This window comes from Phaethon aethereus, assembly GCF_964289735.1.
Source record: "Phaethon aethereus genome assembly, chromosome: 1".
Taxonomy (NCBI): Eukaryota; Metazoa; Chordata; class Aves; order Phaethontiformes; family Phaethontidae; genus Phaethon; species Phaethon aethereus.
Genome location: NC_138575.1, coordinates 134,257,342 through 134,273,652, shown reverse-complemented (window position 1 = coordinate 134,273,652; position 16,311 = coordinate 134,257,342). Strand labels below are relative to the sequence as shown.

Sequence of the window (16,311 nt, the reverse complement as noted above, 5' to 3'; positions counted from 1 at the left end):
CTGTGGATTTTGCTGACTTCATGCCAGTGGCGTTCTTCTATCTTTGTAACAAGATGTCACCTTGAAGTCCCTCTTATCAATCCCTCCTCTGGAGGTTGGTGATTAGTAAGGCATACAAAGCAATCAGAGCTAAATTGAACAGTGTCACCATTATCTAGGCATTAACCCAAACATATGGTTGTACTCAGTCTACACTGTGAGGAGTGTCAGGAAGCTGTTGTCACCAGCCATCTGGAGCAGGGTCACCGGGAGGAATGCCTCAAAGCCTCAGCTTCCCCCTGGCCATCTCCTGACTCTGTCCCGGGCAGGTTAGTGACACTGGCTGCTAAGGAAATCCCATCACCTTCAGAGAGCAGGAGTCATCCCATCCCAGGTGCCATTTGGCCTTGCTATAAACCTGAGCAGGCCAGGAGGACACTGCAAGTATTTGTGTTTCATGAGTCGCACCAATATAACTGCTGTGTGCATGATCACCATCAGCGCACATGAATCATCAGTAATCTCTCCAGAACTCTGCAATACCGATCGATAAAAGTGCAGGTTGCAAAATTCCAGTCAGAGATGGCTGCACTGTTTAGAAGTGGCCTGGGACCTCTCGGGCTGCCACGGTACCTTGGCAGCCCTGGGGAAAGCCTGAAACAGACCTTCAGCATGCTGCTTTCTCTAGCTGTGGAGCCGCTCCCTGCCTGCAGAAAACATCTCCAACAATTCTATGCTTGCTTTCCAAGCAGGGGAGTCAATAGTCAATATTTTTGACTAAAGATACTCTAGGAAAAATGCCTTCTGAAGCAACTTATCAACACCTTCACCTTGATTTATGTTCTCTTGGAGGCCAGCTGCTGTTGTTGCTCTTGTTGCTTCACGAATGACATCTAAAAGCTGCTTAGCAGTACAGAGCTGACTAGCAAAATTCAAACTTCCTCCACGTTGCATGCCAAAAATTAGTCCACAAGAAGCCCCTGTGTAGGCTTGCCTTTACCAGCGTGCCAGCAAGCACTGCTTTGCCGCTAGTGACAACTGAAAACAGCACTGCCTGCTCACAGGTGGATTTCATGATAGCAGAAGTGACATTATTTTCAGATCTTTTAAGGCTTTCATCCCTCAGATGTGAGAAGTGGTAGCTTTATATTGCCTCTTTTATACATCTCAGCCTGTGCCAAGGCACAGCGCACTGGTGGGGCGGCCGCGCAAAGGCAGGATGCCACAACCGCCGGTGGGCTGCGTTGTCACCCACACTAAACACTAAAGGAAGCCTGGCAACTTTCTGTCTTCCAGCGAGCTGACACCTGGATTTGCTTTTCTAACCAACAGCTAAGCAAATACAGAAAGAGTTAGGCTCCTGCATAACGTCTGCCTGTCTTCCTCACCTCCTCCTACTTCGCGTTACGGAGCAGATGAGGAAGAAATCACATTGGCCACTGTGCGTAGAACAGGACTGAGCCAAGGCAGGAGGTGAAGAGCGCAAGGGGAACCGGAGGAAACTGCGTTCTGGAAACAAATGCCTGTGTCCCGCCGAGCCGCCGCACCGCACCGAGCCGCTTCCCCGCCCTCGCCGCAGCTGAGCCCTGCGCATGCGCGCCGCGGAGAAGGGACGCAGGGAAAGGCGTCGGTCGGCCCGCCGCGCGGGAGCTAGTCCCGGCCAGGTGTCGCGAGCGCCGTCACTTCGGGGAGCGCGTCGGTTGGCCGGCGGGGAGCGGGCTGGGCTGGGCGGCGGCTGAAGGAGAGTCGAGGGCGAGGGTCCCGTGCCAGGCACTGCTGTCGCTCTCCACCTCATGCGCAGGATGCTGCTGGCCGCTCTTTCCCGGGTGCTGCAGGGCCCGGCGGCCGCCGCGGCCGCCGCCGCCGGGAGGACGGTGAGTGGCGGCCCTTACCTGCCCTGCCGGAACGTGGGTGACCAACGGCCTCAACGGGCGCGGCGGGGCAGCTCGGGGCTGGCGCGCGCCCCTTCTTGTGGCGAACGGGCGAGGCGCGCCTCAGCCGTTCGCGCCGTCATTCTCCCGGCGCGTGGGCTGGCGCGGGCCCTCAGAGGCCGGGGCATGGCTGGCAGGCAGCGGCCACGCTGGGCTCGGCACGGTGGAACGGCCCGGTTGCCGCGGCGGGGTCACGGGTTCGTCCTTCGGAAGTAGCCCGGGTGTAAGTTGTTTTGGGTTTGGGTTTTTTTTTTTGTTTTGCTCTGTTAAAATTGGAGTCAGTCGTGCCACTGGCAGCCGGCGCCTTGCCACGGGAGGGCAGAGCGTGCCGGCAGCGCTGCCGGCTGGAGCACGGGCCACTTGCGAACCGCGGGCTGTAGCTGCCCTGCCCAGACACCTCCTGTCAGCTCTGTGCGCTGTCGTCCCTTCGCTGTTTACTTTTTTAGTATGTATAAAATGTTTTGGTTCATTTCTGAAACCCTTTTCTGGGCCCTTTGCTTTGATTTGTTTTATTTATATATATTTTGATGGTCAGCACAGGTCAGATCACAAAGAGGGGATAAACCTACACATCTCATTCCATTCAGTGATCTGACTTTTTTTGCTGCTTCACCTTTCTTTGCCCAAACGAGAGTCCCTTTTCATCCCTTTCTTTGCTCAAACAGTCCCTTTTCATCTCTTCCTGAATTTTCTTTCAAATGTTGTTGTTTTTTGGTATTAGTGTGTCATTTGTTGTGTTTTATCTCTTTTGTGTGAAAAATCTTGCCTTTACCTCTTCATTCTTCTTATTCTGTTTCAACGACTGTGGCCATGAGGAAAAGTTAACCCTGCTGAAAAAAATGGCTGGCAAGATCAAGTCGGTGTTAAAGGGGGCTTTTTTGGTGATTAGAAGTCAGCTGCCTTTTTGCCATTGAGAGCCAAACCTGTTACTGTACCTTTATTCTGAAGTAGCTCACTTACCTAAGCATTCAATTCTTGTGAGAAAAGCAGGCAGGTGACTGGATTAGTGAGAATGACATGAAAAGAGAAGATTTACCAGAAGATCCTCCAATGTGTGTTGGAACTATGTATCTCAGTATATTTAGTATTTAGTATATTAAGTATTTCCTAATTTACAAGTAAAATATTTGTGTTAAAATTTTCAAATACGGGTACCTAAAATTAGTGCCGTACTGCAAGTACTTGGCCTGCTCCTGGAAGACTGCATTTTCCTGGAATTCCAAACTAGATCTGGTTTGGATATCTTTGTATAGATTTTTGGGTCCTAGTGATTACCCAGTACGTAAATATTTGTCTTGAATTGTTCCTATGCATTTATAGTGAAGGTACAAATAACCAAATAAAGAGAAGTAGTCTTAATTAATAAAGCAGCGTTTTATATATGATTTGAGCATATTGCAAAGTTTATAGATGGATTTCCGTGATGCAGAGCTTACCTGTAAAGAAGCTACCTCTTACAGTGTTCTACTTGGTTGGTAATTTGTTGAGTTTTCCTCCCCTAATTGTTTGTTACAGTTACTTACTCTTTTTCTTCTTTCTTTTTTTTTTTTTTTTTTTTTTTTTGCCTTCCAAATGCTGCTAACCTAGGGAGCTGTTAGTGAGGTAAGGCCTGAATCAGTCTTGTCAAGGTTTGTTTTTGATACGTGTACTGGCCATGTATTAGAACTTTTGTACAGACTCCACAGTGTCGCTTTTATGTCTTATTCAGGGCAGGGGGGTTCAACCAGGTGGCTTACAGAGGTCTCTTCCAACTTCGGCCATTCTGTAATTTCTGCAAATCTGAAACTCTTGATTTACGTCCAGCTCTGGAAGTAAAATAGCTTTTCCTCACCGATAATACTGATGCGTTGTGGTAAACAGTGTAGAAATTTGGTTTAAATTTAAAACTCTAAATAATTAATTGTGAAAAAAATAATTTATATATATAAATATTTATTTGACAGGGTGGGAATCGTGATTGCTAAATCAAATATGCAACAGAGTAGGTAACCCAGGTGGACTGAGAAGTCTGTCTTGGCTTTTTTCCAAGCTTTATACCTATCAATCAGACCTTTTTTGGAGATATTGACCTGAGTATTCTCAAAAGTTTGAAAGAATGAACCTTCATGTAACTGTATGCAAATTCCATTGTTGAATGAGCTGCTGTAATTCATGTATAACTTAATTAGCAATACAGTTTTGCCACTAAAGATGTAGTGCATTCCTTATGCTGTGGCTACAATGCATGCATGGATGGATGAGTGTTGTATCTGGTGCTACAGTGAAACTTACTGAAGTTACCTAAAAATACCAGTTGTTCATTAGTTGTGAATGCTTGCACACATTCTTTAAGACAGAACAATAGTGTGTTTTTAAACATACTTCTTGCTTCTCCCCCTACCATGCCACTCTTTCTGTTGCTCTGTATTTCATGTATCCTTATGTATGTCACCTTCTATATTTCCATATCGTTTTTAAGTAATGGCCATGCTGTTACCCACTTAAATGATACTTTTTCTTCATTGTTATTACCTTGCATTCCTCCAGCTTTTCTTCCTACTGAAAGGAAGGAGTGAGAGTAGTTCATATTCTAGAAATCTGCTGGATTTTTTTTTTTTTTAAAGCAACTTTTTGTTCTGTTAAGGTGAAATTCCAGTCAGCGCAAAGGGCCATCAAAATCTACATTGGCTATGTCTCTACTTGTATAAGACAATCTGACATGTAAAGGAAAAAATACTTATTTTTGTGATTTTTATGCTCTTCACTGTCTTTTGAAGCTTATTGGTTTTATTTTAGATAATCAGGGATATTACAAATATAAAATTCTATTCTCTTTTTCTAATCTTATTTTTCAGTACTGGATGTGAAAAGACTTCTAGCACATATGTACAAAATAAAAGGTCTCTAGTGTTATAAGGATATGCCACTGAAGAGTTTAATTCACAATTTATTTCAGTTTGGAAGTACTGTTAAAAATTGTTTGAGAATTGACCTACTTTTGCTTGATAATGATATTTAAATATTGCTCATGTTTTGGTTTTGTCTTTTTTTAAGGCATCTCGAGTGATGGTAGCATCGCGTAACTATGCAGACTTTGCAAGTGAAGCTACATTTGAAATTAAGGTAAAGCAGCTGAATACTGGTATTCCGTGTAAGCACTTGTTGTAGATCTTGACATGATGGACTTGCCCCCTTATCTTTTCAATTAGAAAAATGCTGTTTGAATTTCCAGAACCAAATCCCTCAGTATCTGGTCTGGTATCTAAATGCAGCTGGAAGTACTGTGCTTGGCGGTATGTAGTAATGTTACTTGTTCCTTAAGAATGTGAAGATGTGATTCTTTGCAGCTGTGATACTGCAACAGAACTATGAGAGTGGAGTTACGAAGGAGCTAAAGAACCTTTTCTGTTCTGAGGGGAAGAATATTAATGTTTCTTTAATGCTTTTAAAACAAATAGCTGGTGTTTGCTGCCGACCCTTCTTTCCATCTCCCTTTTGTTTATGGAGTCATGGGTGCTGTATCCCAGATGTGCAGCTGACTGAGGTCCATATGGATTTTGGAGGAAAAAATGTGGCATCCTTTTTAATGCTTGACTTGGTGCCACTCAAAAATGTGTGTTATATTCTGTCATCTTTCCACAGTGGCTAGATCTTAGGAAAAAATGATGCTTCCATTGGCAGTAGCTTTTTTGCTGGCTTTTCATTTGGGAATTGGTAAAAGAAACTCTGAAAGAATGATTTAGTTTTCCTTTTACCCTCCCCCGTTTGTCTGTGCCTGTAAAGTATTAAATTGTTTCACAGGCAGAAGGGAGGGAAAAGATGTTTATCTGAAAAGTATTTTCTGAGTAGATACATGGTGTGATGTTTGGTCCTGTGTTGATAACAAGACTCCTAAATTTCTATTATTGTGTGAGCTCTGAAGCAGAGCTGTCTTAAGAGTAGTGTCTTACATCAAATTCATCTAGGTGTTGGTGGATTTGCTCTGGAGAGACTTTGTTTTAGTATAAACTGTCTCTAATCTGTATAGCAGTATTTTGGCCATTTAATTTGCACTGACAGAGTAATTTGGTCTGTTCCACTGAACTTGAGATCATGTCCAAAGAAGGGCAGCGAAGCTGGTGAGGGGTATGGAGCACAAGTCTTACGGGGAGCGGCTGAGGGATCTGGGGTTTTTCAGTCTGGAGAAGAGGAGGCTGAGGGGAGACCTCATCGCTCTCTACAACTACCTGAAAGGGGGTTGTGGCAACGTGGGTGTTGGTCTCTTCTGTCAAGTAACTAGTGATAGGACGAGAGGAAATGGCCTCAAGTTGCGCCAGGGGAGGTTTGGACTGGATATTAGGAAAAAATTCTTTACTGAAAGAGTTGGTCAAACATTGGAACAGGCTGCCCAGGGAGGTGGTGGAGTTGCCATCTCTGGAAGTATTCAAAAAACGTGTGGATGTGGCACTTCTGGACCAGGTTTAGTGGGTGTGTGGTGTTGGGTTGATGGTTGGACTTGATGATCTTAGAGGTCTTTTCCAACCTTAATGATTCTGTGAAATAGGATGAATTACTTCAAGAACTGACTACTTGTTCACCTTTACAGAAATGTGACCTCCATCGCCTGGAAGAAGGCCCTAGTACCACAGTAGTGATGACTCGAGAGGAGGGACTCCATTACTACAAGACAATGCAGACCATACGACGCATGGAGCTGAAGTCTGACCAACTGTACAAGCAGAAGATTATTCGTGGCTTCTGCCACTTATATGATGGTCAAGTAAGGAATTTTTTTTTCCAAAAGGTTTTGTATTGTCTCACCTTACTTAATGTAGGGATTTGAACAGAGTGGAGAGTAACTCTGGAACTGAGTATCTGCGTACAATGTCTGAAGTTGTAGCCGGATCCATGATTTAGTTCCTTCTGTATTTAAAAACAGTGTGTTGGCACACAGGGGAATCCTTGAGATCTGGGGACAGCAACAGGAAGAGAGAGGAGGCAAGGTGCAGCTGAAGATCAGCTGAATGTGAGGAATGAGCAATGGCAGCATATGAACTTCGACATATTTGGAGGCCCACATCCTCCTCAAACTTCATTGATGTTTTTTGTTCCAATGTCTCATAGATCATGTGCCCGCTAGAAAGCAACAGCCAGGAGAAGGAGCTTCACGAACTTAGTGAAACTTTGCTGCCTGTCCGTTCCCCCCTGCCGTTTTTGAATTGTATTTGTTTAGATGCCTCATTTGGGAGCTGGGTGTAGAAAAAGTCCACAGATTTTTGCAGCTTCTAGTTCCCCTCCTGTCTGCTTTTGTTAGTCACAGTCAGGTTGGAATTTAGAACCCAAGGCTGTTGCAACTCCAGGCAGTCTCACGTATCTGTGCTCTTCCTGTTTTCTGCTGATATTTGATGTATGATCATAGCTAGCCTTTGCCACGCTGCTAACTGTGGAAGTTGTGTGCTTTACTTCATTGCTAAGCTTACTTTTCCTTTGTAACAGGAGGCTTGCTGTGTAGGGCTGGAAGTTGCCATAAAGCCTACAGACCATGTGATAACAGCTTACAGAGTTCATGGCTTTACCTATGCACGAGGAGTGCCTGTTCGAGAAATTCTCGCTGAACTTACAGGTTTGTGCTAAGTAAAAAGAGGATTCGCATACTGCTGTACTTGTGTTGGAATTTTTTTATTCAAATTCAAAGTGATGTTGATGCACAGAGTATACTGGGGCTTCAGAAGCGGTTTAGTGACATAGCAGAATGAATCAATTTTACAATTTTATGTAAATAGTATTTACATAGTAATTTACATTAAAAAGCAACCACTTTTTACTATAAAACATAAGTCATGAGGAATATTTAAGTGCTGGTACTTCTAAAGCACAAATTCAGAATGTTTTTCTTGCTACCATATGCTGTATTTATTGTGCTGCAGCAGCTTGTTTAAATGGCAGTTGCTGGTGGTAGGTGTTTGTTCTCAATAGGACAGGGCACAGACTTGTTTTTTCAGAATTACGCTACTGAAGTTGTAGGAAGATTGGTAAACGCTGCCTGTAATGATAAACTGAATGGTTTGGGATAATTTGACTGTAAAAGAATATTAAATGGTAATGGAGACAGGCCTAAGATTTTGCAGAAAGGAGAGGTGGTTATTCACAACAGGGTTGTAGGTAGAGCAGGGAAGAGCAGAGAGGATCAGCCTGCTGAACTCTTAGAGATCTGTGAAGGGATGCCGGAAGTGAAAAAAGAACAAGGAGTTTGAAGGCCTTTATGAATCATTGGTATAATAAAGACTTGATCTGAGAATTTGCATGCTTGAAACGTTAATATAGGAAAGCATGTTTTGGAAGTGGAGAAGACATATGGTGTAGTATGCTAAGAATGTGTGTATATGTTAAGAATGTGTATTAATAACGTGCACAAAAGCCCAGAATCTAGTGGGTGGTCGACTTGCCAAGTGTCACCTGATACTGGTAATAGAGAAGGTGAATGAGGAGATTGTCATGACCGTGGTCTACTATTAGCCCTGAAACTACAAATATCACTGATGATGTGGGGTTTGGTTTTTTTCCTTTATTTTTTTTTCACTACACACATCTTCTATAGCATTATGCTTGGTTTTAGTGGGGTTCTTTTCATTGGGAAAGAGCAGCCGCAGTACAGAGAGTGTTGTTCCAAGAAATGACGCTTGAGGCGAGTTTCTGGAGAGGAGTGCTGCTAGAGATGATTCTTGCAAACAAAGATCTTGACTGAAAATGCCAAACTGAAAGACAACCTGAGTGACAATGACAAGGAAATGACAACTAAAAAGTCTTTGAAGGAGCAGGAAGCAGAGTCACCCAAAATTAAGACTAGTAAATAAGATCCTACAGGAAACAAACTATAGAGAAGGACTTTTCAGGAGAATTGATGATTCCCTGAGAAATGGTTTTGTGTTCTAAGAAAAGTGGAAAGCAGAGCAAGAAGTTACATTGGTCAATCAGGAGTTCTTAAATACCTTCTAAAATACAAGAAAGGATTGTACAAAAAGTGGAAGGAGATTACTGAAGTTAAATTACACTTAAGAAAAACAGTCTTCTGCTTAAAATTAGACAATTTTTTTTTTTTTTTTTGCTTTGGCCCTAGCTGGCAGAATCCATAAAAGCTCACATGAAACCAATTCATAAGCATTGGAAGGGTATGAGAAAGACCAATAATAAAAATGATCCACTACTAAGTAAGAAAGAGAAGTACAAATTCCAGAAGATCCAGCATCCAACTTCTAAAGTAAACACCAAGGCTAAGGCAAAAAAAACAACCAAACAAGCTGTGCTTATTAGAAATAAAATACAAGTCTTTCTGGCTAGTAACAAGACAGATTAGAAAAAGAAATGGAGTGGGCTGATGAGAAGTTCTGTGTTCTTAGATGAGCTCACTTAAATAGGGTTTGTTGTAATGCTTCGTGGACCACTAGTTATCTTGAGACTACAGCTTGAATGAAGTTGGGCTAGGTGACTTTAATGTTTATCCTGGGGTGGGATGGGGAGCTGTTGGTTGGGGGTTGGTTGTTTGTTTGTTGTTTTGGGTTTTTTTTAATGTCCTATATGTAGTTTTTATTTCTGGTTATTATTACAGAGAAGCAAAGTGTAGATTATTGCAACTAATTGGGAACAGTGTTCATACCTTTCTTGCAGAAGCCACAAGTAAGGACTGTATATACTTCTTACAGATTACATCTATGAGAAATATAGACCACATTGGCTATGTAAAAAACCAAACCAAACAAACAAATAAAACTCAAACAATACGTTGATCAGAAAGTGCTTTTTTTATAGTGGGACACTGAAACTTCTTGGTTGGTTTTAAAATTTCTTCTTAATCTCATTCTGTATTTGCTGAACTATGTTTTCATTATCATTCTCTTTTTCCCCTTCTCTTACTAGTTTTGTGATATATATTTAACTGTAAACTCATTGTGTCTTAACTCCATATAGATCTAATGACAACAACATGGTCTTAGTGTTAACTGCCTTTAGGAATTGAATTAGATGTTTCCATTTGCATAGTATTTTTCCTCTGAAAAAGGTAAATTGCTTGTTATTCACGTTTCAGGTCGAAAAGGAGGATGTGCAAAGGGAAAAGGAGGATCAATGCATATGTATACCAAAAACTTCTATGGTGGCAATGGTATTGTTGGTGCTCAGGTATATATGCGACTTCTACTTTAAAGCACAAGCTGGATTTGGCTCGTGTCCTGTGCCAGTGTTTCCTCTTGGGTTTTGTGGTGTGAGCTTGTATGCAGATACCATTGCTCTGTGGCTATTAAATGTTATGTCTTTATTCTGGTTTGCTCACAATTTTGTAAACTGTAGCAAAAATGAATCAAATTGAGAATATAGTTAATGTCTACTTTGGCTGCAATACAGATTGGAACAAATGGAAGTGGGTTGTTGACAACTTGTTTGTTGATTGGCTCTCTAACAGTGTAAATGTCTCTATACAGTTCACAAGCTGCCCATCTCTAACTCCTCTAAACATTGTTCTAACATTTTGGTTTGTCCTGTACTCTGTGACAGGTTCCTCTTGGAGCTGGGATTGCCCTGGCCTGTAAATACTTCGGTAAAAATGAAGTCTGTCTGACGTTATATGGGGATGGTGCAGCCAATCAGGTAAACGAGCTTTGTCCAGTGTGGCTCTGGTGAGGAGTGTGACTCTGGGTAATCGGTTTGCCTTCTGTGAACTGTGACCCTTCTACCCCGGGGTGGGAGGGCACCTTCCAGCCTGCCCTGTGCAGGACCTGCGCCCCCAGCAATGGCTGGCTTGGAACGCAGGCTGCGATCTGTGTGTTGGGCTTCCTGCTGCAAGGGTGCTTTATTAAGGGAGTCTGCTGATGCTGAAAAAGCAACCCTGGAGAGAGAGAGAGAGAGAGAAGACTCTACACCCACTGTCCTACGGTCCACTGTGGTTTTTCTTAGGGCTTTTGTTGTGAAGCACTGTTCACTGAGACAAACTCCGTGTAGGTGGCTGGGCATCTTGCAGATTTTGGACGCTAGCAGTTCTTATTTGTGTAGCATGAGGCATTTGAATAGGAGTGTGTTTCAAGTACTGTGTAGTCCTCAGAGGAGTGACTCAGGTGAGCAGTTAAGAAGTTAATTGGTAGGTGCTCTTTATGTATCAGGAATGTAGCATGTGCTTGGATTTTATTTTTATCGTGTTTCAGACCTGTGTGAAAGTCTGGCTTTCCCCACCCCCATTTTGAACTCGGCCCTTGTTGCTGGAGTGGAGGGAAAGCTGCTCAGCCCCCTCCCTCCTGGAGTGAGCGAGGCGAATGGTTAATTATGTGAACACTGCCCGAGTCATTGGAGGAGGGGTTTCCAGTTACTCTTGTTATCCTCTTTCCAGTTGCACGTTACTTACCCAAGTGTGACACTGTGAAGCCTCTGTGCTGTAAGGAGAGCTCTGAACGATAGTAGTGAGGATGACACTGCTCCTGAATAGGGAGAGACATGTACCTTACATGTCTGAAGACAGAGGAGAGGACAGAGCATCTCACAGAGCCCCTTCCTACTGACATTACACCACCCGTTTCTTATCTGGCTTAGAGTGTACCGTTGATATAATGTCCCACCTTCAAAACACAGGTGGACATCTCAGTTCTTGGTTTTCCCTGTCTTTGACTTAGAGTACAAGGCTGATGCAGTCACTGTGGTCAAACTTTTCTTTTACTTTGCTGTAGCAACATCCTGCCAGATTAATCAGTTGCAAAGGGGTTTTTTTATGACTGTTGCTGAAATAATACCTCAGTTAGTTAAAGTTGAAGGTTTTGTGCTACCCTAGCACAGATGCTGATACAAGTTTAAAAATTAATTTCTATAAACTATTAGTTGAGATGAAAGTTACCTTCCATAGTGCAGCTTCTTTTTTATTCCTGCCAAGCTGCAGCAAGTGGCTGGGTTCAGATCACTTTCAGTATTAATATTACTCCTTGCTAGACCTCTGCAACTGAATGATTTTCAGTAGAGCCTAAATGTGTGAAGGCTGAGCTCCCTGTCTGGGTGGAACTTGCTTTTTCTTTCAGGGCCAGATATTTGAAACATACAACATGGCAGCCTTATGGAAGTTGCCTTGCATTTTTATCTGTGAGAACAATCGGTATGGAATGGGAACTTCGGTTGAAAGAGCCGCAGCCAGCACTGACTACTACAAAAGAGGAGACTTCATTCCAGGGCTCAGGGTGAGTACACTTCAGGGTGGAAGCGAGGGGATGCATGTGCACGCACCTCTGCACAAACATATGTATGTATGTATTTTATTTTTAAATATATTTCTAAATAGTTTTTAAATGTAGGAAAATTTGAAACTGAATTCCTGTTGCACTTGTGGAAGTACTGAAATTGGAAATTTGGGGGTTGGCATTTTTTTTTGCCTCAACTTGTAATTTCTGTTTATCAGGTGGATGGTATGGATGTTCTCTGTGTTCGAGAAGCAACGAAGTTTGCAGCTGAGTACTGTAGAGCTGGAAAAGTAAGTTGGTAATCATCATTCCTTTTCCATAGGTGAAATTCTTAGCCAGAGTATTGCTGCATTAAAAACTTCATCACCTGGCCCATTTTCTCCAGTCACTGTTGAAACTTTGTTTGACCTTTATTTCCTTTTTTACTCCACAGTATTGAACCTGTAAGCAATTGAGTGGTTCTTTCATTTTGTTAGCATTTATTAACATGCAATTGGTATTGACTAAGGATTTAAAAGAAGATACATATAGTGATACTCTGTCATCTTTTTCCCCATTTCTACCCCAGTTAAGTTTTGTTGTGAAAGGTGTTCTGACTGTCAGGCAGTTGTGGTGTTTGTGAAGAGATTTATCAGGGGAAGCATCAAAGAAAGTAGTAATCATTCTGTATTTGCAACAAATGGAAAGTGAAGTAAAAGTTTTGTGAGTCAGCATCAGTGTCTGTCACCCAAGTATGCCACACTGGGTTTGAAGATTTGTAATGTTTGGTGACATGTTTGTGCTGGGGCCCTACAGCAGGAAAAGAAAAAGGGTCTGTGAGTTACAATCTTACACTGTTGTGGTTTAGGCCCAGAGTGCCATGCAGCTGCTTGCTCACTCTCCCTTCCCCCAGTGGGAGGGGGGAGAGAATTGGGAAAAAATGACAGCAAGAGAGAAGGGAACAACTATGGTAACAACAATAATAATACCAAAAAAGCAATGTACGAGACCAAGTGATGCCCCATACAACAATTGATCACCACCCGGTGATCGATAGCCCGTCTCCGAGCAGTGATTTCCACCCCCCGCTCACTCCAGTTTATGTACTGGGCATGACATTGTATGGTATGGAATATCTCTTTGCCCAGCCTGGGTCAGCTGTCCTGGCTGTGTCCCCTCCCAGCTCCCTGTGCACCCCCAGCCTCCTTGCTGGCAGGCCAGCACGAGAAGCTGGACTGTCCTTGACTACTTAGCAACAACCCAAAACATCAGCACATTATCAACATTTTCTCATCCCAAATTGAAAACATAGCCTCACGCTAGCTTCTGTGAAGAAACCCAGCTCTATCCTGGCTGAAACCAGGATACACTGAAACAACAGGCAATTTGAAATAGTCTGAGTAATGGTGGCATGACAGTGGAAGGGCAGAAATTGTTTAATCCTGATCAGTAAGAACATGAGACTAAATGCTTACCATATCAACGTATTCTTTAGTTTGAAAATAGGTAAGCTTCATTTTACTAGTTGTGATAGTTATGTAAATTAAACTGAGAAAAAACTTTGAATTAAAATCATTCATTGCTGGTGCCATTCACCTATAGCAAATGCTGCTGTAACAATGAAGTGGTCACTCAAGGTGGAAAGTATTGTGTTTTTTCTTTTTAAGGGTCCTATTCTGATGGAGCTACAGACATACCGTTACCATGGCCACAGTATGAGTGACCCTGGAATAAGGTACTGTGATGTTCTTTCTTGGCGTTCAGTGACAACAAATAAGTCTTGATGGTCAAAATCCTGAAACTGTCATGGATGCAATGTTTAAATCCATTGTGAAGTGCATATAAAGGTTATGATGAAATTGTTATGACTAGTCTGATCGCTCATCTCATTGCTCAGTTGATAACCCATGTAACATATTTGTTTTACCTGTATAGTATTGAGATGTAGTTTTAGAATAAGCACAAAGTCAGTTAAACTTGTGCTTGTGTGCTTTAATGAAGTCTGCTTTCAGGATGACTTTATGGTGTGTTCTAATTAAGCTTTGACTGAAAAGCAGCCTGCTTTTCCAGGGGTTTTAGAGTATTTAAAATCACACACTAAATTACAGGAACAGCTTGGACTGTCCAGTCAAGTAGAATACTTCTTGGAAATGCAAATATACAGGTGCTAAAAAGGCTCATCAGGCATTGTGCCAACTGACAAATTCAAATAGTGCTACATGAAGTAGAGGCGTATCCCAGGGCTTTGCTGGAAACTTGTAGTGAATTGGAAGCAGGCAGCAAGTCATCCAGCCCCCCCTTAGGGGCGATGGGAAGGAGGAAATGTGGCCCCTCATGGTAGCTGTCTCAGGCTGGGAGTGCTCCTCTTTCCCTGCCTACGTTATACTCGAGTCTGGTGCTACGTCAGCTCAGTTGCCACTTGCAGATCTAAGAAGTCTTCTGTATGTAGGTGTGCCACCCTTTGAGTGATGAATGTTGCTGTGTTTTCACTGCATTCCTGACAATGCTTTGGTCACACCTTTTTGTAAGTGAGCTGTGTCCAGAACCTCTCCTCAATGCACGGGTATGGCTGAAGAAGTTCATGCCTGTCTTTGCTTGTCTTGCTCCTAGCTATCGTACTAGAGAAGAAATTCAAGAAGTGAGAAGCAAAAGTGATCCCATTACTTTGCTGAAGGACAGAATGGTCAACACTAACCTTGCTAGCATTGAAGAATTAAAGGTATGGCTTTTAGTTCCTGTATAAGCACACTCTTGAGCATTCATATGCTAACGATCTCTGAAAAGCACATCATAGGGCAGCGTGCATCACTTGTTCTTTGAAGTTCTTTAAAGTTTGTTTTAACATCACTTTTCTTGGTGAAGGTGAAGTTTTGCTGCAGACCAGCGAATGAAGTTGCACTCTGCTGGAAAGACCTTTTGCTTTTGGGCACCGAGTGTAACTCAGCAGCACGAGGCTGTGTGTATGGGTGGTGTTAGTGTTTCAAATACAGCTCTTGTCATATACTAACATGTCAAAATCAAAACTACCCAGGCTTTCTCAACTACCTAGGGAGGGAGTAAGTCTCTGAAAAGGAAATTATCAATAGTGAAAAATCATAGTGAAGGAGCCAGGAACCCTCTAAGCAAATGTTGTAAATACTTCTATCAACTGTTTAAAAAAAAAAAAAAAAAATTGAGACTGATGCTCTCAGTGTTTTGCAGACTCGGAATTGGAAAGGTAGAGGCCCAGTGGGGTCATGTTCCTCTGGGAGTAAGTTACCTGTACTATCCGAATGGGACAACTGCTGCAGTTTAGTAGGAAGGGTTTTAATTTATGTTCGTAGATAGTGCTAACACTAATTCTGACAGATAAACTTAATCATTGCATTTCAATTCAAAATTATGCTGCTTTTTCTGAGCTGTCTTCGAGTAAGAATCCATTTTTGGCTTAGGAAATTGATGTGGCAGTAAGGAAGGAGATTGAGGAAGCAGCTCAGTTTGCGACCACTGACCCGGAGCCACCGTTGGAAGAACTAGGTAACCACATCTACTTCAATGAGCCGCCCTTTGAAGTGCGTGGCCCAAACCAGTGGATAAGGTACAAGTCTGTCAGCTAAAGGCCTGTTTGTTGGCATAATTTATTGATAAGAATAAGTGAATGCATTTACAGGAACTATAATGACTCAGAAACAAACCTTAAGTTTATTTAAAAGCTCTTTCAAAAGAGGAAATGTGTAGGCAAATCCATCTCAGTATGGATTTTCTTAAACATGTTGAATGTTGTTTCAAAAGGAGCTAAATTAAGAAAAAGCGGTGGTTTAAGTTGCTATATATTTGCTTTACTGACTTTTCTTTGGACTGCTGTATGTGTTGTATACAGTGTAAAGAAAAAAAATTAAACTTTGACAACATTTATCTAGTAGTCTGCTTGTTTTGTTTCTTCATGAACCACTTTCCCAAAAAAACCACCAAAGAAGCATTTAGATGATATGTTTTTGCTGCAGAAAAGTTACTAAATGAAAACAACAGACCAGGCTTTTCTGAGTAGTTCAGGGAGAGTAGCTTTAATACAAAAAGCTATATACATTTCTTTTTGAAGAGGTGACATACATACACTCTAGCATACCCCCTCCCTGCTCAAACCATAATGCATCTTAAGTTCACAGTTTTCACCATGCTGAAGCCAGTTCAGGTGTGTGATACCTGCTTTGCAGAAAAGGGTGTTTTTCCTCAGCTAATGCTTTATGTTACAGTAGTTGATAGGCATTTGACTTCTGCGT

General features: G+C 42.3%; 1 protein-coding gene across 3 annotated transcripts; it reads left to right on the top strand.

Moving 5' to 3' along the window:
* Positions 1-1,471: 1,471 nt before the first annotated feature.
* On the top strand, positions 1,472-15,648 carry PDHA1 (pyruvate dehydrogenase E1 subunit alpha 1; the record flags this gene model as incomplete). Of its 3 annotated transcripts, XM_082002136.1 has the most annotated exons (12): positions 1,472-1,853; positions 3,498-3,512; positions 4,944-5,012; positions 6,475-6,648; positions 7,365-7,491; positions 9,952-10,043; positions 10,416-10,508; positions 11,918-12,073; positions 12,292-12,363; positions 13,720-13,787; positions 14,663-14,771; positions 15,484-15,648. In XM_082002136.1, exons 1-12 carry the CDS (start codon positions 1,773-1,775, stop codon positions 15,646-15,648), a joined length of 1,221 nt encoding a protein of 406 aa, XP_081858262.1. In that variant the 5' UTR covers positions 1,472-1,772. The 3 variants fall into 3 exon arrangements, with proteins under 3 accessions (XP_081858262.1, XP_081858264.1, XP_081858263.1); XM_082002138.1 differs by lacking the exon at positions 3,498-3,512 and having other exon boundaries at positions 1,472-1,850; XM_082002137.1 differs by lacking the exon at positions 3,498-3,512.
* Between the last annotated feature and the right edge of the window lie 663 nt (positions 15,649-16,311).